This window comes from Convolutriloba macropyga, chromosome 13 (genome assembly GCF_964194025.1).
Source record: "Convolutriloba macropyga chromosome 13, txConMacr16.3, whole genome shotgun sequence".
Lineage (NCBI taxonomy): Eukaryota > Metazoa > Xenacoelomorpha > Acoela > Convolutidae > Convolutriloba > Convolutriloba macropyga.
Window position 1 is genome coordinate 26,533,621 of NC_134480.1, and position 23,318 is coordinate 26,556,938.

The following is a 23,318-nucleotide window of genomic DNA, read 5'->3' on the forward strand; positions in this document are numbered from 1 at the left end:
TTTATTTTCACTTGTATTATAAATTACCGGAACAAAACTTTTTGGCAAAAACGTAACAGCATTTCAATTCTAATTTTTTGATGTTGAAAATCGAATTTTTTGGGAACTGCTTCGTTCTCCCGCTCGTGAATAAATCTTGCGTTTTCATTACCATGATTAAAGACATGCTACACTTTCGTGCATTTATTAATAGTTTTCATTGTCCGATAAAAAATGATACTAGCCAATAAAATCAATACGTACCAATATAAACAGATAAAAATGTCAATTATTGAGGGCAGTTTTGACCTTTAATTTACTTAACAAATTGATTTTGTTACTATCAAGTGGCCTATAGTTGTGTGATAACCAAATTAATAATCAAATCAAACAGAGATTTATAATCTACTGTTCTGTTGAATATTACATTTCTGACATCGGAATAAACAAAAATAACTTACATAGAACTTCCAAGTAGATCTCGTGGGATATCACGAATGAATTTGGGAAACGTGCATTGTGCGCTTTACAAGATAACTTTCGTCCATCCATACTTCTCAGAGAAGGCGTCGTCAACGTCGAAATGATCTTTTGCCCCTTCTCGACGACCTCAATTGACGTCTTTCCATCCACGTTGATCAGGGTCTTATCAATATACCATTTTATATGGGCTACGGGGTTGCTATAGTTACAGGTACACGTCGCTTTCAGCACCCCCATTGGGAAATCCAGGGGCTGTTTCGAAATCAAGTGGACGTCGGGTTGAGCCGGGAGGTCTGGAAGATAAATTTCAGTTTGAGACGCGGCCGTGGTTTTGGTTATAAGTGATATGAAACAGAAGTAATAAGTTATAATAAGTAATAATTGATATGGTAGGTGGGTATTTTGAATGGAAGTTGTACTGTTTTGAATCGGAGACATTTTTATTTTACAAGGTAACTGTTAGAGTGTGAAAAGGTTCCCTATCTTTCAAACAGACCACAAATGCAAACATTTATTATTATGCGCTATACTGCTGTTATCTTTGCTGCTACTAACGGTACTAGTAGAACTGGTATTGGCGATGAGGTAGCAAAACTAGTACTATAACTGTTTAGTATATATCTATTTTGATATACGTTCATGTTTGTTTTTTATTTTGATTGAATGTTGAAAAAGGTGTGAATTCGCGATGGGTTGTTTATTGATCAGAAACAAGACCGAGTGAAGGTTGGAGGGACTATTCTGTGTAGCAACTACTGCTCATAAATCAAATAGGAGGCAAGTCTTCAAGGCGGAGGAGCCAAGTCCCTTTGATAATTGGGAAAAGAGGTGGGATGGATAGGTGGGAAAATAAACAAGGTAAACAAGGATATTAAATTTTCAAACCTCAACCTCCCACCCCTTAAAAGAACAACCATAATCTAATCATATGTCCATCCGTTTTTAATAGCCTATTTTAATAAAATTGTCTTCATAAATACCCATAGCACAATTTATAATCAATTTTTCCTCTAATAGCGTGATTGAATGTTTCAAATCACGGCAGCCATATATTTATATAAACCAAAATTATAACTCTTCAATATTTAACCAGAATGATTTGATTTATACATATGATAACTGAAAAACCGCACGTCGTTTTCGGACAAAAATCTTATTCAGGCGAATTAGAAAAGCGTATTTATTTCACATTTCAATATTTTCTTTGTACTTCTTTTAATCTTCTTAATCAATTGATCGATAATTCCATTAATCTTTTACTTGAAAGTTTAAATGTGGCAAGAATGTGATAGTAATCGGTTAAACGTTTTTTTTTCAAAGAAAACTGTTCAAAAGGCATTGAATTAACAAAGATGGATTTGTAATAGTTTGTATTTCCATTTAGTAAAACTGTTATCAATAAAATTTCTACTTTTCAAAGACAATGATAACAATTTTTACTCCGTCTCAATATGAAATTACAAGAAGGTATGTGATGGGAAAATACATAAAATCTTATACCGTACTCAAGTTTCAAATATTTGCGAAATTTTTGTGGTCAAAAATTCAATTATTTCAACAAAAAAATAGCTCAAATTTGATTAGTAACAAAAATTTATTATAAGCAGAGAAAAATGCGACTAGTATAAAAAATTCCAATTTTTTAATTATTCAAAAGAATAATCATTATGAAAAAAATTATGTGGGCGTATGATTGAGACTCTAAGAATGCAGCCATAAATTAAATACTGAGGACAAGGAAACTCAACAATTTGGGTTTTTCAACAAGCACCAAGCAATCCAATCAACACTATCTCCAAATTTCTAAATTATTTAAAGAAAAGGTTGCGTATTTTAAGAAAAAATGGTGCGTAGGGTTTTGAGATGGGTACACTGAATAAAGCAGGCTCTTGCTCCTTGCATTACATTATAGGTCTCTTGTCCAAACAAAGCAGTTGAATAGATTAGAAGGCGCTCGGTCTGAAAAACTTCAAATATTTCAAGTACAAGTTGAAGTTGATATATTTCAACTTCAAGTATAACCATCAACTACTTACATTACTAAAACCGTAGTAAGCAAACACAAATAAAACGAAGACAAAAAGGGGAACTAAGGGGTGCTGGAATTGCGGGGTCCTGGAACATACATTAGGAGCGTCTACCGGTACCAAATTTTGCGAGTATATTTATTCGCTTTTTAGGCAGATTCATTTCGTATGTTAATACATTGTGCGTGTGAAGCATACTTTTTTATTTTGAGGACAAAAGGCATTGCTTAATGGGAAAATCCAGTCAGTGTTTTTGACTTTTAATCTGGAAATTGAAAAAGAAAATTGCTTTGAAAAAACACTTCACTTGTCGGTATAAAAATGTGTCCTATAATGTTAAATCTAGTATAATTTTCACGTTTTGGCAAAAAAAACTTGCAATTATTTTTTGAACCCTTATTTAATTGTCTTATAATGGCTTTCTTTCAAAACGGATTAAATTTTACGAAATATACGTGCAGCCGAACGTAACTACTTTTCGTATTTTATTGATACTACTGTGGAATTTAAGGCTCATAATTGCTTTGTGGAAACCGTTTTCGCAGAATTTAAGCGCCTTCCGCATTGAACGGAAGGCAGCACAATCAAGCGCCTGCGACGTTTTTTGGAAAAAGTTTTTCGGCACCGGTAGACGCTCGTTATGTATATGTTTTTTTAAAAGTTTCAACTCATGTTGCAAACCGTTAGTTCAAAACTATTTTTGTTTCAAATGAGCATTGCTGATACGTATCTCAAAAGCTTAAGGACCCCTCATTTTTTTGTGTTTTTTTGCTTGCGTTTGCTCATTACAGTTTTAGTGATCAACTATTTATATTTATTATTAATATTGATACGAGTGTTTCAGGTAAGTGTTTGCCTGATACCTGACAATGAAGCAGCGTATTTCTCTCTCGAGAAAATTTAGTTTGCAGACTATATAAATTAATACGCAATCATTTGTTTTTGGTAAAAATCACAAAACAGTTGACAGCTAGAAAAATCACTACATAGAATACAAAAGAAAACAATTTCTAATTTTTTTGTTCAATAAAAAAACATAAATTTTTAAAATCAAACAAACAACTACTTTACAAATTTGCTAGCAGAATTTTAGAGAACCCAATTCATTTTTGAGTGAACGTGTTGCTAATGTGAAGCTGTTTTTCATCTTAGATGCCCATTAGTCACAGTGTTTAATTTTATAAACCATGACACTAGTTGACTTCTGATATATGTTTAAAACAACATATACCACATGAAAGAACTAAACTCTTCTCATCATTTCCATCATTTCCCTTAGTTCATTTTTATCGTGTAACCAGACTTTATTCATTTTGAACTAATTTTTTAAATTCTATTTGTTTCGATTTAAAAGTTTGTTTTTAAGTCAAAACTTTGCTATCATGTTCTAATCGTAAACCATTGGGTGTAGTAAGTGATAATGAATTTCTACAGATAAACTTCAACGCAAAATAAATGTGACTGAAATCCGAGCTGAATAAAAAATATATACACTACTTACATTCAACATTAACCTGAAGACTCTGGTTAATTTTCTGTGGAAACTTTTCATTCCAAGCACTGCATGTGTAGTAGCCTGAATGGTGTTTTGTAATGTCTTTGATCTCCAGTCTAATCACAGCCATGCCACCTTCGTTCAAGTGTGAACTAGTCGATGCCATTAGAATGACGTCAGGCACCTTCGACTTTGGGTTCGAGGTCTGGGGCAAGCTAGGAATGAAACTCCATTCATTTCGGGATGAAGGAAGTCCTTCGTCAAATGCGCAAGTTAAAGTGAGAGAGTCACCCTCTTGTGCTCGGTAGAACCCACTAGCAGGGTGCATATTCATGTTCTTTGGGGGACCTGAAGTAAAAACCCGGGTTGGTGCTTGACAGCGACCAAGAACATTATGTAATATCTAAAGAACATTATGTAATGTCAATATCGAAATTACATCCTGTTTTGACATGGATCGGTATCTTTTGAAATAGCACATGAAAGCGTTCGAAAATAGCACGAAAATGCTGAGCGAGTCATTGTCTCTCAGGATGAGAACCCAGAAGGAAGCAGGTATGTCCAGATCAAAGATTAACGCACTAGTGGGGCGCCGTGAGTTTGAAACTGCATAATCTGGAATCATCGAAAAACGCACACAAGTCAGAACATGAACAAGCAGAAATCTGTACAAAGTCTGACCTGCTTATGTTGCTTATGTTTTGTTGTGCTTATTAGTCAGTTCATCCCCAGTTTTGCTAAGCGACCGGCTGGCTGAACAGACGAAGACAACATAAGGTCAGTGATAATGTGAGATATATGTGGCTCCGAACTGTTACTAGACGAGCAGATGGCAATATTCTCGAAGCATTTCTGAGGAACATAATAGCATTAAGTGTTTTGCAGCAGAGGACAGCGAAAACAAAAGGAGACCTCAAAATTTGTTGACTTAAAAACTGAAAACCGAGACTGAGAGTTGAACCGTAGTCGGTTTTATTCTGTTTCTGTTTTTTGTGTTTGTTGCTCAGCAAAGCCTCGAATTTTTTAAGTGGGCAGTTGGCTAAGCTAAGAAAGAAAGCCAATTCAGCTGAATGTCGCACCCAATTTGCTAAACAGGAGGCTTACCCTATATTTGGGGCTTGTCTGATCTGTAGAAAAGCATCTTGTGTCGGGCTGATGAAGGAAAAAAGAATAGAAACCTGAAAGGGGGATTCCAACTGTAGTATGTGGCCAACCGTAGTTCTAAATGCATCGTTCTTTTTCTTGATCGTTCTTCGCAACTAATACGTCTCTGAGAAACTTGAGTTTTTGGTTTTGTGATTTTGACGCAATTCCCAATTCCATTCTAGTTTGACTTGATTTCACTTTTTTTATGGCCGTTATGACTTCGTTTTCACCTTTTTTGAATGACATCTCAAATCTTACTATATAACCAAAGCTAGCAAAAAAATTCTGCACACAGTTAAAACCGAGGAAAGAAAAAATATTAAAAAATTTACATAAATCCGTTTAGAGGTTTGACTCCACAAATAGTGTAAATGCTACCTCTCTATTGTTGTTCGGGGGACTTTTTAATATTTTTTTCTGCTCGATCAGTGCAGAACGCAGCTCAAGATAAAGAAATGCTAAACAACATTTTCAGACATAAATTTTCGGAAATAAAAAACAAATGTTTTATAAATTTTTTCAGTAAAAAATACCGTGTATAGAACCCTGAAATGTCAGGACTTACTAGTAAAACCTATATAAATGACAGTTCTAGAATAAACAGTGAACAAGAAAAGCTATTGCCAATCGCACAATTGAAGAAAGGGCGTTCAATTGACAGTTCCCAACAGAAGAAAAACCAAAAAAAATTAAAACAAACAAAAATAGGCATTACCCCTTTTTTAAACAATCAACTCCAAAATAAAATCCGTGACAAAAAAAGTTCAACTTAATCACTCAAATAAATAAAATTAACCAAAAAACACTCCAGATGCTAAATTTTGGAAGAAGATAACAAAAAATACTAAAAAAGTACCCAACAGGGTAAAATGCCGAAAAAAGCTCAGAATTGCTCCTAAAAGACTAATATTCTGTTACATGAAAAAAGGCTTTCAAATGAACTAATACTAGTTTATTTGATTGAGACAAACACCGTTATTGCATAAAGTTAAACTAAAACAAAAGAAAACTTCTGCGAAAAAGCTGCGCGAGATCAAAAAAAATTTGCTTGTTTGGGAAAATTTTTTACACCTACTTTTCTCGCTCTCTCACAAAAAATAATGCATGAACGAAAACCACTGTAAATTCTCTCCCTGCTTTTGACTTTTGTTCAGAAAATTGGCCTAAACACTTTTTTTCACGTGTCATTTCACTTTCTCTAGAACACATCCTCTAATATAGTCACCGATTATTTTTTAAAAAATAGATAACCACTACTCCTCTTCGAGTCGTAAAAAGTCAGCGCCCCAATACAACTCAAGTTCTTTGAATTGCAAAAACCAAGAGAAGACTAATAAGAGCCCCAGATATCGCTTTGCGGTTTTTAATAAATATGTTCAAAAATTCTTCGCGGGTCAGATAATTTGTTTATGATTTGGTCTGATCATGATTAATTTGAAATAGGATCTCAAATGGGATGCGAATTAGCATAATGATTATTGGAGCTGTTGGATTGCGTGTCATTTCTTTGAAAATTAAATTCATAATCTAAAAAAGACAATTCTGACTTTCTACAGTGAGGTTGAGCATCTTTCTGGCCACCAGTCTCTGCCCATTGTACATCTCGTTCTCCCCTATACATGCCAGAGTGCCACTCCTCTGGGGGGTTATCCGTCTCACCACAAGGTCCAGCGAAACATTCCGACCACTGCCCTCCGAGGAAAGTCTGTTTAGCAAAGCATCTTGTATCAATATATGAGAAATTGGAGTGACATAACTTCAAGAGTTCATCACATGAGATATCTGTGAATTAGCGACATATAAATCTGCATTCCTTAAAATTTGGTTCGTAACGCAATTTGATCGGTAAATTTAAACTCTGATTATTGCCATAATTTGTGAGATTTAGGGTAAGTTGCCAAGTAATGTATTTTAACACATTACCAATACATGTGACAACTTCAATCCAACGTAGTACATAAACAAAATTAACTTTTCTCTTACTTTCTCCTGTTTCGCTCGTAGTCTCTGGATTTGAGCTCAGTGAGGACGACCCCTGAGTTCATGTGGACCCATTTGAGTTTGGGTGCTGGGTTCGCAAAGGCGACACACTTGGCCACGAATGTTTCTCCCTCCCTCAAAGTTGTCTTGTTCACCACCAACTGCAGTACTGGTTTAACTGGACAAAAAAATGTTGTTTAGAACAACAGCTCGGTAATAAAAAACATTAATTCGCTAAATTTTCGAATAGCTTGATATTGGTCGGCTCATTAGAGGTTGCAATTTTTAGAATATCAAGTTGGGCTGCAATCAATCAGTTCAAATAGTTCTGAAAATTCAGAGAATTTGAAATAAATCAAACTAAACATTCACAGGTTGCGCTTATTTTCAGGCAAAACTGTGTTAGAAAAGCGTTAGAAACGAATTTTTAGAGAAAAATTTTTTCAAGTGGCTGGTAGCATCCCGGGTCACGCATCATACAACTTTCTATGAATTCGTACTAGGTCATATATGATTTGTACGATTTTTTGGTAGTCATACAAGGATCATACAAAAATCAAAAAATTGTCTCGACGGGCTTCATTTGTTATGCACTAAAGTACTGATACGGAAAAAAACCAATCCAAGATGCAAAATATGTGTGGAAAAAATATTTTTTTCTTTGCATTCATACTAGGTCACATATGCTTTTCATTATTCCTAAGTACTCATACAGGTGGTTTTGATAAAATTTGTTTCGATATGAGGAACCTATTGTGATTTGTTTTCTCGTTTACGCGCTAGCAGATGCCATGTTGCTTTTATAGGACTTCTTAGGAGTTATTCGGAAACCTCACAGCTTCAATTAAGTTTCCTATACGGACCATAAGCGATTTCTTTAATTTCATACTAGGATTATATATGACTTTTTTTATTTCATATTAGGTTCATATATTTTTTTATATGAAAAATTTTTTCTCCTGATTCCATCGTTGCGGCCTAATCCACATCGCGCTTTCATTGAGGTTCCGTACGCCGATCATATACAGCTTCTTTGATTTCGTACAAGGATCAATAAGATTTCTTTGATTTCATTATAGAATCGTATATGATTTCTTTGGTTTAGTACAACGATCCTACATTTTTTTCCAGCCTGAAATCTTACGTTTCATGAAAGGATCACGTAGGAATTCTTTGACGTCATGCAGTGGTCATACATGAAAGTTTGGATTTCATTCAGGGTTCATATATCATTTCTTTTTCATGGGAGCATCGTACTAAAAAAGTCGAGTATCGACAGTATGAAATCATATGTGATTCCTTGTATGAAATCAAAGAAACTTTAAACCGAGAAATGTCTTATAGAATTTTATCAGTTTCATATGGAAATTTTACAAAATTTCTGCTTTTATCTAACAAAATTTTCACAATTTCACCACTTTCAGAACTTATCTTATACTTTTTCTCAGCGGTTATTACAGTTTTTACACTTTCAACCCTTATATTACTTAGTTGCGACACGTTCGTTACACAATTTTGATGCCTAGAGCACATTTTTCTCATTGCATTCAGGAGCACAGCTCAGTCCTGAACCTCGGTCTCTACCTCTACAGCCTTTTTGTCCAGTGCGCTGCCTGCCGCTGTTTAGTTACAATTTTGGGGCTGTGTTGGTACTCAGAGGCATATTGGACTATTTGTTATGATTCCTCAGCACAGATAGTACACTGGCTTAAAATAATTGGCTATTTGAGGTAAGTTACATTTTCCTACCTGATTAAAACTAAATAAATTATATAGTTAATGAAGCCAGGAAGCTATGCAACTCACCAGTGTGTTGAAAGATTTGTTTCGTCGAAAGTAATACAAGAATTATGTAAAAAAAATTTTGAACGTGCTGATTTTTTAAAATTAACTTAAAATTTTAAGACAAAATTGCTGATTTCATGCACTAAACCTACTGAAAGCAATAAGTTTTGATGATTTATTTTGGTGTGGAAAATGTTTACGCATTTTGTTGAATTTGGATAATTTGGAAAACTGAACCGATATTATGCAAGAAGTGCCTTTATTTGGAATGTTTGCAGGAATTGTTGTTAAAGAATGTTGACTTTTTGAAAGAAGCGTGCAATATTCATGTAAGAAGAACGTGTTGGAAGCGGGTAGTTGTAGTTTGGTTACTTTTCAAAGATTGGAAATAATGTAAGCAATGCGCTCACAATTCGAATAAGTCTGAAAATTGTGTGATAATTATAAAAAAAATAATTGAATGCGCTGATTACTAAAACTGTGGAATATATTTGAAACTTGCACTGAGACCGCTTTAATTTCTTTGCAAAACATTAGCTATTTTTTTTTAAAAAAGGCTAAAAACTTTATTTTACTTTTTCCGAAGTGTGGATTTTATCCCCTGCCTCCGTGAAGCTGTCTGTGTGAGGACCAGCTCTTACTTAACTTTGGATCAGCTTAACTTTGGATCTTACTTAACTTTAGGATCAGCTTTGAGTTGACCATAACCTGACCAATGTTGGCTGCTATGACGGTACCTCGTAAGAGTTTCAGATGCAAAAAAAAGGTGGCCATAGTCTCCAAAAAAGATCAATGCTGCTCATAAAAAGAACAGTCTGAAATGTGAGTGATAAGAAAAAGGGCATCTGAGAACAGGCCGAAGTCGTACACACTCTTTTAACAGATCGGTGGGAATAAGTCTGTTGAACTTTTAGCAGTCGATTATGTTTGGGTATTGTTGACAATTTTTGTTGAAATATTTATCTTTCTCACAAAGTTCTCAAAATATCCGTTATAATCGGTAAATTTCCGAGGTGAACAGTTCCGAGTATCGATTCAGCACTTCGACAATATACTTACAATGCACAAGTACAGTCGAATTGACTTCATGCGAGCTGCCGACATCATTCTTAGCCCCACAAGTCCACACACCACCATAACTGGGCTGAATATTGCTCAAACTGTAAATCAATGAATGGTTCCGGCTCTTCATAACTGTGCCCAGTTGCCCGGCGTGAGATAGGTAAATCTCAGGGGGAGGGTAGCTTCGGGCAGAGTCTACGCAGGTCACGGTCCGGTTCTCGCCTTGCACTGCCACTGAGAGAGGTAAGATGTTCAACACTACTCTGGGAAGTGCTGAAAAGTACGAAGCGAATGTTGTATCTACATTTGTCAATTGCACAGATCACGTACAGAGCTTTCTTTTATTCATATGCGACCTAATTTGTCAGAAAGCATCACAAATGCTGTTGATTTAATACTGATACAGGATCTCACTTTCCGATCAAATTTTCTCCGTCATGCTTATTCTGCTCTTACACTGCTATCTATTCTATTTCCACGAGCAGCTATTAAAATTTGATTCTACCCGGGTCGAGGTGTCACCGCCATTCAACGCAAAATTATGTAAGATAAGCGGTGAATCCGGAAATTTTGTAAGATAAGCGATGAATGCGGTGAAATTACATAAATCAGGCGGTGAATGCGGTGAAAAACCTTTATCGCCTGGTAGCGTTGAACTTACATAAATTCACCGCTCAGAAAAAATTGTTAAAACTGTGTGATATCAGCAAAGAATGCGGTGAAATTAATGGGGAGCAAAGGAGGAATTGTTATATTTACCCTCCCATTGAAACTACCCCTTAATCTTACATCTTTTTGACACTTTTTCTAAGCGGTTAATTTATGTAATTTCATCACTAGAGGAAGTGGTGAATTTACAAAAAATCACCACATTTCACCGCTAAAATATGTAATTTCACCGGTAAAAATAGCAAATCTTACAAAAATTCACCGCGCATGTTTTACAGAAAGTAGAGTGAATTTGATTTATATTCACAACAAAAATACAAGAAGTTAGTGGGAGATAGCGGAGTGGAAGAAGAAGTGGATGACATGCAGGAGGTGAGAGGTTCGAACCCTTGTAAGGGCGGTGAAACTACATATTTTAGCAGTGAATTGTGGTGAATTTTTGTAAGATCACCGCTTATTCTACATAATTTCCCCGCATTCACCGCTGTTCACCGCAAACTTAAGTAGAAAACTTGCGTGAAAAAACTAACTTTTCACCGCTAATCTTAGATATTTTTCCCATTTTTTCTCGACCCGGGTAAGAAATTTGGGATGAGAAGGCCAGAAAGGGAATCATTTCTTGATCAAAAACGATTAACTGCTAATGTCACGCCTGTCCTGATAATGTTGCAATTTTGACCACGCTAGTGACTGAAGAATTCAAAATCTTGCAAGTTTTGAATTCACTCATCACTAGGGCAGAAACTGAACTAAACCAAAAGATCAATTTTGGATGCCATTTAACAACTTACTCTTGACAGCAATGTCAATCTGTCTAACAGAAGCAGGGTTCTCACTGTTAGTCACCTCACAAATGTACCTTCCAGAATCTGCAGGTCTCAACTTCTGAAGAATAAGGGTCAACACGTGAATGACCTCCCCCGCATTATCACCCGATCCCTTGGACGTCGACCGGGTCACAGTGGGAACAGGGTCCCCTTTGAGAAGCCACTGGGCTTTACTTGGCGGGTACCCGTCTGAGAAAAGACACTGGACACGAGCAGTCTCGTCTTCGTTAAAAGTGATTACCCCTTCTTCGTCTGGTTTTGGTTCGATTCTTAGAATCCTGGCGGCGCCTATTAACATATCGCCGTTGGTTCAATTTTCACAAACGGGACGCGGCACTAACTTGAAATGCAATAACTTGAATACACTAACATTATCCAATCCAAATTTCATATTAAATTTGAATATAGAGACTATAAAAAGAGAGTTTGATGACACTTGTTTTCCGGTGAAAGTGAACTTAAGGCTGATGACAGAAAAAATTTACCTCGCATGAAAAACGTCGTTTAAAAATCACTTCAAATCGGTTTTAATCTAATGGAACCGTCATCAAAATATATCCTCCTATCACCCTATCGCCCCAAAGAAATAGAATCCGATTATAGCATAGTTACTGTAATACTGTAACCCTAAGAATGGAGCCTTAGTTAATGGGGGGAAGAGGGGCTTTACTTCCTGAACATTTAAAATTTATATTTATGTTGAAGACTTCGATTCAGTTTCAAAATTCAGACCTAATCTGTTCCGGCTGTGTCAAGTTTAGTGTTCATAAAACCTTTACGCTCGCTTTCAAAAAATATGTTTTAAAATAGAGCTTTGCCATAAAACTTGCCGTAACACCAATGATACAAAAAATCATTTAAGAGTACATTTGGTGATTGCAATTTTACAGTTTTTAGGAAACTTCAGCAGATTATCAGAATCCGATGACACTTACCATGATTCTCTAAAAAAATATATTAGCAATGTACTCTTTTTCAAAATGGCAAATTATCCATGGAAAACTCAAACTGACTGCCATACACCCAGTTTAGACACTAAAAGACATAAAAGGGATATATACTTTTATGCATATTCATAGGCTCAGACCAGACCCCATTTTCTCCTTTTTTAACACTAAATTTGTGCATTTGCATCTCAACTTGTATCTGGCTTTCATTTAACTAATCTATTTTTCAAAGCAAAAAATATGCTTATCTATTAGGATGGAGCATTGCGCGGCTTCTAAAAAGGTATTTTTTGTGGAACCGGTTATGAGCTAATACTAACAGACCAGGGATCTGGAAGTCGCGGTTGGTACTAATTTAGACACGGTTTGAAACGATATGTATCCTTTTTGTATTGTATGGAGCCTTTTATACCCTACATAAAATCATTAATGGTATCTTTGTACAAGGCTAAGAATAGAAAAATTGGAATTCGTGGACTAAAACAATGATGATCTTATGTATATCTGTTCTTACAGTTTTTATGTCAATAGCTAACACATTCATGATGCTCAACCAGGGTGGGGAAAAATTTTTATTGGCCTGGGTTTCACTAAAATTTGACCGATATTAAATGAAAAATATTATGAGATAAAATTATCGGCAATAAACTTGCTCTCAAAAAAATTCCACTAAGAAATGCGCTACTGCAACACATCGTGAATGTTAGCTATTGACATAAAAACTGTAAGAACAGATTGCCGAATGAGGGAATGATAGAAATAGTTTTTAAAGTATTTAAAAAGCTAGCAACTCTAATTTCATAAATGAGGGCGGGTTGCAGTCAGTTGTCAGTCAAATAACGCAATTGGAGGTAATCAGGATATTATTAACAATTTGATCATTGTACATTTCAAGAGACGATATACCAAATTGGCCGAAATATTTGAAAGGAAATATCTTCTTGTTTACGACTCGATAAGGATTAAGATTAGATTTTTTGTGTGGGTCGTTTTTTACACCCACTGGCCTTTGGAGGTGGGAAAGAGTGTTAAACAAAACAGCTCCGGATTATTAGATCCCATTTCTGTCACCAAAAATGAGACTGGGATGAGGATACTTACGTATGACAGAAATGCGGACATCTCTGAACTGCGTCTCTTCTGTCTTGTCATGGAATTGCACTTTGGCCACACACCTGTACACACCCACATGTTGCTTCGTCACTGGTTGGATCTTCAGGGGCAATTCAGAAGCAGCCTCGGTGTCTGCCAGAACCTGGATTAATTTCAATCAACGCTAAACAATAGAATTCCTGGGCTGAAGTGACACAAAATTGGTTTTTTTGCCGTAGACAGTTCATCGATCGGATTTCCGTTTGTTTGGTAATACACTATTTGCTCAATTTTGATGGCAAAATCAGTTTACCTTTATGAAAGCAATGGTTATTCATAATATTTAGTATGACATTTGATTAGTCTTGGCAAATATTATGACACCTGCTTTAATTTTTCTTGATCATATCTTCACTTTTACGTCTTTTACAGAAGTTGCGCTTGCGGTCTGCGTCTTTCCGACTAACTATGTTTGACATATAACTGGTAACTGCTTCCATTTATAAGAATGGGTGGGATCAATTGAACCAAAGTTCAAAAATTACTGCTAATGAATCAAAGCATGCACTAAAACTCAATTTGTTGTGAAATTTTGCACATAATTTTAGATATGGTACCAAAAAACTACGTACAGCATGATTTCTGCTTTTAAAGCATGATTCGTGCTTCATAAGCATTATTTGCGCTAAGGTATGAAATAGGTGTGAAGTTTAGAAGTTTTAAGAGAAACTTCAATCTCATTTTCTCCGTTTAAACAGAAAAGATAGAAAGATGACGAATATACGAAAACAACTCAACTTGAAATCAAGATTTACAGCATAGTATGCATACAAACAGTACCTCAAAAATAACAGTTTCGAGGGCAAAAAATCGACCGGAAACCCCCCCCCCCCCCCACAAAAAATCAAAACAGTAAATTAAAGATGTTTCAAAAGATCCCAAAACCTCACTAGAGCGCGTTAGAGTGGCTCATAACGCTTTCGCCTGCTTCGAAACGATTTGCAGAGTTGCAGTGAAACAAATTCTCTCAAAAAATGGCGTTTTTTCAAGAAATGCTGCAAAAAATGTCAGTCTGAAGATGAAAAGCAAGTGTTTTGTTTAAAATGGTGTATCAATATGCTGAAAAGCCTTTTTCTTTCTGAGAGAATGCTGTTTTTCGGATAAAACCACATGGCGCATCTTCATCGACAGAATTGCTCGAGTTTTCCGAAGAATTGGTACAAGATTTCGTAAAAAACAAAAAATTTGAGTTTGGACAAGCGCTCACTTTTTTTGAAGTTCAATTCAATCAGATGGAAAGAAAACATTTTCTTAGCTAGCTGTCCAAACGAGCTAAATATTTCCGGTTATTTGTATATTTGAACAAATTTGGAGCGAAAAAAGCATTTTCATTAATTAATTTTTGAACAGAATAATGCTCCTGTGCATAAATTGATTATTATCGGCAATTTTTCCAAAAAAAAAGAGTAGAAACCACTGAATTGGCTGGCATAGAGTCGAGATCCGAATCCTATTCAGAATTTATGGGCAACTTTGAAGCAGCGATTTCAAAAATAGATCATTCTTTGAAAATGTGCATGAAAAAGTGTCAGAAATTTAGAGCGAAGTTTACGCAGATGTTGCGAGAAATTTTTTTTGAAAACTATACAAAGCATATAAAAGACGTTAAAAAGCTAAATGTGAAATGTCTGGTTTTGAGAGAATAAATTTGAACTCAAACTGCTGTAATGCTTCAGGTGTAACTTGCAAAAATATTCAGGTGTAACTTGCTTTTTGGTACCATAGTTCATTTTGCGTTGGCAATAAGCTGTATTTTACCCTCGCTTCTGGTATTCAGCTGATCAGTAATAAAAAACATTATTGCAGCAATTTTTGCTTTTTATTGCTTCCATATTAAAATTTTCTAATATGAAAAGACGTTAAAAAGCTAAATGTGAAATGACGCGTTATTAGAGAATAAATTTAAATTCAAATTGTTGTAATGCTTCAGGTGTAACTTGCAAAAAATATTCAGGTGTAACTTGCTTTTTGGTACCATAGTTTATTTTGCGTTGGCAATAAGCTGTATTTTACCCTCGCTTCTGATATTCAGCTGATCAGTAATAAAAAACATTATTGCAGCAATTTTTGTTTTTTATTGCTTTCATTTTAAGTTTTTCTACTTCAAACTGTTTCCCATTTGTGTACTTCGAGGTTAATCAACTTCTGTTTCAATCCTCAGGCAAACTTTGGATGGAAATTTCAGTAAAATTGTTGCTAAACAAATACTTTGAATTTTCCATGAAACTTCAATTGGTCATACTCTACGACGTGATACTATAATCATTCAAGAATTCTGAAAATCAATATTTTCGCGCTTTCTTACCAGTTGTTTTTTTGCTATGACTTACTCAACATGTCGTTTTCTGAATTTGGCTAGCTGACATCTTTTCCTTTTTTCCTTGATATTATTGCAATAATCGCTACATTTTTTGCAATCTGTTTTTTATCAGTGACCAGATTTATTGTTTTTTTAGCTGGCAATAGTTGATTCTAAGCTTGTTAATTTTTTCAACACGAATGATCACTGTTTGTTGGATGAACAGTTCAATGGCTGCTTATCACTTAACTCAAGTTTTAACTATGATTTAATTGTAGCAACAGGATACAACACAAAATCCTTTATCTTTTTTTATTGTTCTGAGTTTTACAAGTTCTGAGTTTTACAATACACAGTTGTATTCAGTTATCCAAATGTTTTGTTCAGAAGGTGAATAAAAAGTCTGCATGTTTTATTTAGTACGGAAGTAAACAATCCCCTGACGATACTGAAAATTTAGCACAACTCTGCCTAGTAAACGATGTAAAACTTCTTAACTCATGTCACTTTCTGTTGTCCATCAGTTAAAGATGGCTATTCGTTACATGACAAAATTATCGTTTAACTGACAGTTTGATCAGGTTGAAATTCGGCAAGTCTTGTCACCGTTACACTTTTCAAAAATTAAAGATAACTGCAATCCCTGTGAACTACCAAACTTACAATTTTTATTCAATTCTTTTTGTCTTCGTCTCGGACTATGATGTGACATCATCGGCTAGACACCGCTTTTCTTACAAAAATTCACCGCATCGAGTTTTGTGGCAATTTAATGTAAGAAAGGCGGTGAAAGCGCTGAATGCGGTGAAAAAAAATAATTCACCACATTTCACCGCATTTCTTACAAAAATGCACCGCGAAATTCACCGCATTTCTTACAAAATTTCACCGCATTTTCTTTCCAACGTTTGCTCAATCTGATTTAAATTCACAGGAAATATCAAGTAATTAAGTGACAGTTGGAGCAGTGGAATAAGCGGTTGAAGGCATGCAGGAGGTCAGAGGTTTGAACCTCTGTGGGGATGCTTCTTGTTTGTAAGAATGCTGAGAAGACGGTGAAAATAAATAATTCACCGCGTTTCACGCATTCACCGCAAAAAGATGTAAGAAATACGCGGTGAAATTTATTTTTTTCCACCGCATTCCACCGCCATTTCTTACGAAAATTCACCGCCAAACCTCGATCCGGGCAAGAAAATAATTAGTTCTTAATTTGCCTTGTCGCCAAATCAATAGACGTCAGATTATTGTTTTCAAAACTGATTTAGACCTGAAAAGACGATAAGAGGATTTGATTGTCTCTTAAATTTGCATAATTCAACTATTAGTTTAAAAATGCAAATTCATCTCCCTATTGTTTTGGTTTTGTCATAAAATTAATCTGCAATTAATATTTATTGTGTTCTTTGTTTAATTTTTTTTTAATTCGGTTCTTACAACGTCTAATCGGCAGATCATGATGTGCATATTTTTTTTCTTAGCAACAAAATCTTGCCCCCTCCCACATTTACTGCTAAAAACATGCATTCGCTCGTCTGAAGGTTTTGAAAGAAATAGCAGAGGTATTTGAACGCCAAAACGCTGATCTCCGCTTTTTTTAAAAAAAAAAAATCTGCTTTTATTTCTTTTTTCGGTAATTGAATTTGGAGTATCAGACTTATCCAGTCAATAATCAGTAAAGATCAGTTAACATAGACAGGCCCTATTCAGGGCCCTAGTCCCTGAAATAAAAACACACCACGCTGAGCAGCTGATTACCATCTGTCTGTTAAATTGATAGGAAAGGCTTCTCGCTTTTGCCTTGCTAACATGAGAACCCCTCTCTGCTAACAATTAATGGGAATACTTTTTTCCGGAAACATTTAAATGCACAAAATTATTATACAAATGCGAAACATGAGGCTGGGTATCCTGCGTTTGCACATAAAGTTCCAAACTCCGCTCAACTACATTCTTGACGTTTTTCTGTACGAAATGAAGCAGATACTTGAAAACTTCATTAGAAAAAATATCAATTCTTGTAACTCAAAACAAGATGGATTGGCAAATATCGACTGCCGAGGATTACACGAGAACAATTAGTATTTTTTTATTTGAATATTGAAATCATTCTAGGAAATAACATTCTAAAAATGAACGTCACAAAACTATACAACTTTATCAATTAAATACCTAACAGCGCCAAACAAAAAATTGAGATTCTGAAGTCAAATTCAATCCTACTCAAATCAAGTTTTTCTTTTCAAACAATAATGGTTTTAAACAATATTGTCCTTCAATTAACATTTACTGAGTATTATCGCATACAAAGGTCTTTTTACAGCGAAATCTATTCAATGTCCATTAAACTTTGCATTATCAATTTAGATCTAATCAGTGAATGCAGAGGTCATTATACCGACTGAGATGAGTTATGACAACAATTTGATTACACAATGGACGTAAAAACCCTACATACTCACCTCCAATGATTCAGCTACTGAGCGATGGAATTTAACAAAAAAGAGTCCTTCGTTGACTTCTGGGCGATTAATCAGATGATCCTCGTATAAAATGAGGAAAATTCAGAATTGAGAAACAGAATTAAAGATTTAAATTTTACAGTAGAGGTCGGTCCTCAATTGCATCTCAAAGAATTGAGTTATTTATTGACTCGTATAAAAACACGAACATATAAAAAACACAATACAAGTCTTCAGAAAACAAAGACTTGTCAAGCAAAGAAAAATAAACCTCAAAAATGGAATCTTAGCGAAACTCAAGATATGTATGAAGTTAGTGGTTTCAAAGATATCAATTGATATTTTGTATTTCAATTTCTTGATCTACTTCATATCTTTTTTTACAAAGCAGCGCAAAACAGCACTCTAAGTTTTACGAACAAACGCAGTCACAAAAAAAACACTGTGCTATGGAGAAAAAGGAAATTTTTTGATTAAAAACGTCATATAAATTGTTGGAAACTACCAGATCTTTCAGTAAATAACATTACCTACAAACTGAAAAATTATTCCAAGTAGATAAAGTGCAGTAGAGTGCCATTGAGATCTGTTGTTGAGACTAAAACCAAATTTCACCATTTTTGTGACGTCAAAGTCTTAAAAACATATTATGGTGAACAGATAACGTTACAAAATTCCACCTATGACTCCCTCGTTTGCCAATATTCCTAGATTGCTAATGTTATTCGCCAGGAATGAGAGTAAATGTTACGAGTACCAAAACTACAACAAATTCCAATCAAAAGCCAAGAATTCAAAATATTTAACGACAGACTTATTTAAGAAACTCTTTATAGGTTTTCTAAGGCCTAATCAAAAGCTCTATTGGACACTTTCTTAAGGAGGCCAAATGATGAGACAGCAAAAACGAAAAGAACAATAATCACTGGGCAAAGCAACCAACTCTATAAATATCATTTACCATTCACATTGTATCAAAGTCATTAAAAGGCGTCGATAACCCATTGTAGCACCTGGGCATCATTTGGAACTAGCTGTCACTCTTTGTTGCTTTCTTAAATAAATTAAGAGAAAAGACAGTAAAAAAAAAGTCAAACTGACGAAAGAAATATTAAAAAACCCTCAAAAAACCAAAATTCTTTTCAAAAAACAAATTTTTCGCTTGAACTCAAAGGATTTTTAAAATGTATGCTTCACTACTACTCACTTTGTAGTTGCTTTTAATATTGATTAAAATCTGTACTCAAATTCTCCTGTAAGTGACATCAAGAGGTTGGAAAAAGTGAACAGATCAGACAACGCCCAATTTAATTCACATTATTTTGATTCTAAAAAAGTGCCAATTGTTGCCTCGCTGTCTTTTTTCGTCTGGTTTTGTGAATAATCGTTTCAAACTTTCACATCGTTTAGCAAAAAATCTAAATTCTGAACAAAATTACGTTAAATTATTTTGAAATAGCACCAAAAACTTGCGCCACAGGAGTTCTAAGTCAATGTATGGTAGAGGTTCAAGTAGCCTCCGCTGTAATTTATTTAGAATAAGTCTGAAGCAATAAAGTTATTGGGCGCAATAGAGTTTATTTTAGCAAAAGAAAACAAAGTTCGTCCAGAAAATTCGAACATGTTTGCACTACAACTCAAGGATTTTGTTCCAGTACAAGATTTGTTCAAATAATTATCAACTTGCTTACATTTGTAGGATTGTCAGTTCGTATCCAGGATATCTGTGCCCTGGGAGATGACTTCACAACACAGTTGACGAAGAGCAAATCGTCCTGTGCCACGAGAAGAGATCCATTCGGCTGACCAATAGCAGGCACCAACAGGTACATGTCCAAATCTAAAACGAAAATGAAATTTTATTCTATGTTTGTGTCAGCACTCTAAATCGATCTGGAGGCTAGAACGTTGCATGGTGTTCAAATAATTGACGAGAAATCGAGGCATGCAAGTTTTTTTGAAAATTTTCAAATGAAGGGAAGTGCGCGTAAGAGGGGAATTGCGCGTAAGGAAATCTATGTTTATCAGAATTCTAGTACTGTAATATTGTTTTACAAATGGCTCAAATAGCACTTAAACAGATTCAGTAAGCTCGAGGTATAAGGTAACAATTCTTTAAAAATTTTCTACTATGTCTAAAAAAAATACTAGTTTTTCGAAAAAGATATGCTGCTCGAGAAAATCCTGACTTAAACTCCCAAATTGATGATTTGCAAAAAATCAGACTACAATTATTTTAATCAGACTACGAAAGTGCGGGGCAGGTATAAAGTTGCTGACCCCCTGATAAAATTGGACGGTGGGAGCAATTGGTCAAAGGCGGCAAATGTAAAGGCGTAAAAGAAATCCGATCTGAGAGTGTCTCTCTCCCATATACACAGCAACAGTGCTTAATTATTCCCGTTTTAACATATATGCAACAAGGCGGCTCGGTAATGTGCGATGGCACATAAGGTTCCGACCCCTCCCATCCACAAATTTGGCATAATTGTCTACCAAATGAGGAACAGATAGAAGAACCCAAAAATTATTTTTTGCGATTCCCAAAAAAGCCCAAGTCTTTTTCAAAAAATTCTGTATAAACGATAAGATAGCCTCCAAAGCAAATAACTCAGTGGAGTAAAAATTGATGCATTAGATTGCTGTAATATGTCAATATTAAGAAAGCGAGTCAAGACGAAAAGCAAAATCAAACAACAACAACAACAAACATTAATTACATCAAAAAATTTATGTCCCTCTTAAAAACTAAATTTAATAACAAAATCAACATACCGTCAGATAAACCCAAAACTAAACAAAAATAACTTATAAATCCCCAAAAAACATATGCGACAAGTCCATAAAAAGGTTTGGTAACAATTAAACAAGAAAGAACAAAAACAGTAAAGTAAAAAAATTAACTTATTTTTTTGAAACAGTTAACTTCAAAGTAATAAATACCATTAGGAATCAATTATTATTACCACAAATTTACAATTTCCACTACTTCTATAGAAGGGCATTAGGACCTGTCCTTATTCATTTTTTAAAGTGGCTAAAAAGAACAACAAAGAACAAACAAAATTTCAATTGAAACTTGCCAGAAAACGCTGTCAAAACCGTCCAGCCAATTTTTGGCACTCAAAATACATTTGATTGCGCCTTCTTCAAAAAGCTATAATTTAGTACGTGGCTATTCATTAGAAAGACTAGGTAACAAGCAGACAAAAAAGCGAAGTGCTAAAGTATGTAATTTTTTTTTCGAAACAAAATTACATTTTATGTCATGAAAGGCATTAATAACAAAAAGAGCTATTTAAATAGGGTCGTTTATTCAAAAAAAAGCCCTCGAGACCTGTAATTATCCAGAATATTTCTTGCATCTACAAAAAGAACGTCAAATATGACAAAAATCACATTAGTTTACTTTTTTTTGTGAAAAACCGGTGTCGAAGCCAGTAAGGTCATAACAAACTCTTTAAAAGATTTTGGGACACCAATCCCTCTTATTCCTTTGACACCCATAATGTTATATTTGACCGGTAGTTGACTAACGAGATTAGGTAACAAAAAGAAACATAAAAAGAAAAAAAATTGCGAAATTGAAAAAAATGTTTTTTTTTAATTTTGGAAAACGATTGTTTTGATCGTCATGAAAGCCGTCAGCTATCTACTAATACCAGAATATCGTTTCCTCTACTCTTCTATGAAAAGCCAATGAAAGCTATCACTATACAGGAAATTTCATACGACCGAAATGACAAAGTATAAATGACAGTTAGAGACAAAATTAAAAAATTCAATTGATTTCTTCAAGAAAGAGGCGTCGAGGCCGTTAAAACGATGATGTATATCTTTCAGAATTTTAATATGTCCAATTGTGCCTTATTCTGAATGCCAATGAGGTGACATGAGAACCGTCAAAAATGTGATAATGTGACAAAATTAGAAAACGTGAAAAACTGGCAAATATCAAAACAAAAAAATCTGAAATCTTGTGGTATCAAAGCCAGAAAACAATAATTTCAGGCTTAAAACTGCAACTAAGAATAAATGTTAAATAAGTAGAAAGAAGAAGCGGTCGTTTCTTTGCTGACATTAAGCTGGAAGTTGTACAAATTAAGAAAAAGTAGAGAAAAAGTTAATTAAGCCATTATTTATTGAAAGGTCAATTATTTTTAAAAAAAGAAACGACCATAAATTTTCAATTAAAAAACTTAATGCATTAGCTTGGAGCTGCTTAACAAGCAAATCGGTTGGACCTATCACTCCTGAGCTTTGATTTGATATGTTCTGTTTTTTATTATTAAAAAAAAGTCTTTTTTTTTAAAAAAAAGACCGACTGATTAGAACCCGATTTTTTTGGATTGTAACAGTCCTAGAATGGCCAAAAACAAACCCTAATAATACTTATTGTCCCTTAGGAATAACTGATTTTTCGAATGTTGTAGATATAGATAATTTGTTTGTTGAAAACTCAAAATAAATTCTGCTTTTTTGGTAATCAACGAGTAAAGTTGACAAAAAACGGCAAGGTTTTAACTACAGTGCACTCTCAGCGGACTCTGAAGTAGAAATAGCCCCCCTCTGAGTCTACAAAGATTTTTTGAGTGTTGTTTGGGGATGTACTGTCGGCAAATTTAATCAAAGTGGACTAAAATAGCTTATTTCATGCTGTTTTTGATGAAAAAGTCTAAATTTTGAAATGTTTATCCAGATTTTTTGACCAAAAAAATTAAATCAAAACAATCAACAATGCTTGTTCGTCTTCAAAAATGAAATCAACGACACTATTCTTAAAAATTATAACAAATTTTATCAAAATTGACGAAAATTTAGGCAAAAATTCCGGAAAATGTGAATAAAAACAACGTGAATTCACTCTTCTTTTCTCAGAACTTTAAACCTCGATAACTCTCTGTAGAAATCGAAAATAAAAAATCTTTTTAATTCCATATTCTACGCTGGATGAGCTTTCTAATGATACCAGTCTCAACTCTCTACGATGAATATATCGAGCGGC

The 23,318-nt window shown here is 34.6% G+C and overlaps 2 protein-coding genes across 4 annotated transcripts in view; one reads left to right on the forward strand and one right to left on the reverse strand.

Annotated features, from left to right (window-relative positions):
• LOC142351847 (bestrophin-3-like) overlaps positions 1 to 23,318 on the forward strand; it is a 464,737-nt gene that overhangs the window by 119,314 nt on the left and 322,105 nt on the right. The window lies entirely within an intron of this gene.
• Positions 1 to 23,318, reverse strand: part of LOC142351678 (hemicentin-2-like) — an 88,742-nt gene that overhangs the window by 32,249 nt on the left and 33,175 nt on the right. Inside the window, exons 4-11 of the mRNA XM_075403818.1 lie at positions 20,005 to 20,153; positions 13,502 to 13,655; positions 11,418 to 11,741; positions 9,955 to 10,230; positions 7,114 to 7,288; positions 6,678 to 6,835; positions 3,991 to 4,332; positions 441 to 755 (exon numbers count right to left, since the gene is read on the reverse strand). Coding sequence (XP_075259933.1) covers positions 441 to 755; positions 3,991 to 4,332; positions 6,678 to 6,835; positions 7,114 to 7,288; positions 9,955 to 10,230; positions 11,418 to 11,741; positions 13,502 to 13,655; positions 20,005 to 20,153 — 1,893 coding nt within the window. The remainder of the gene's footprint in view (positions 1 to 440; positions 756 to 3,990; positions 4,333 to 6,677; positions 6,836 to 7,113; positions 7,289 to 9,954; positions 10,231 to 11,417; positions 11,742 to 13,501; positions 13,656 to 20,004; positions 20,154 to 23,318) is intronic.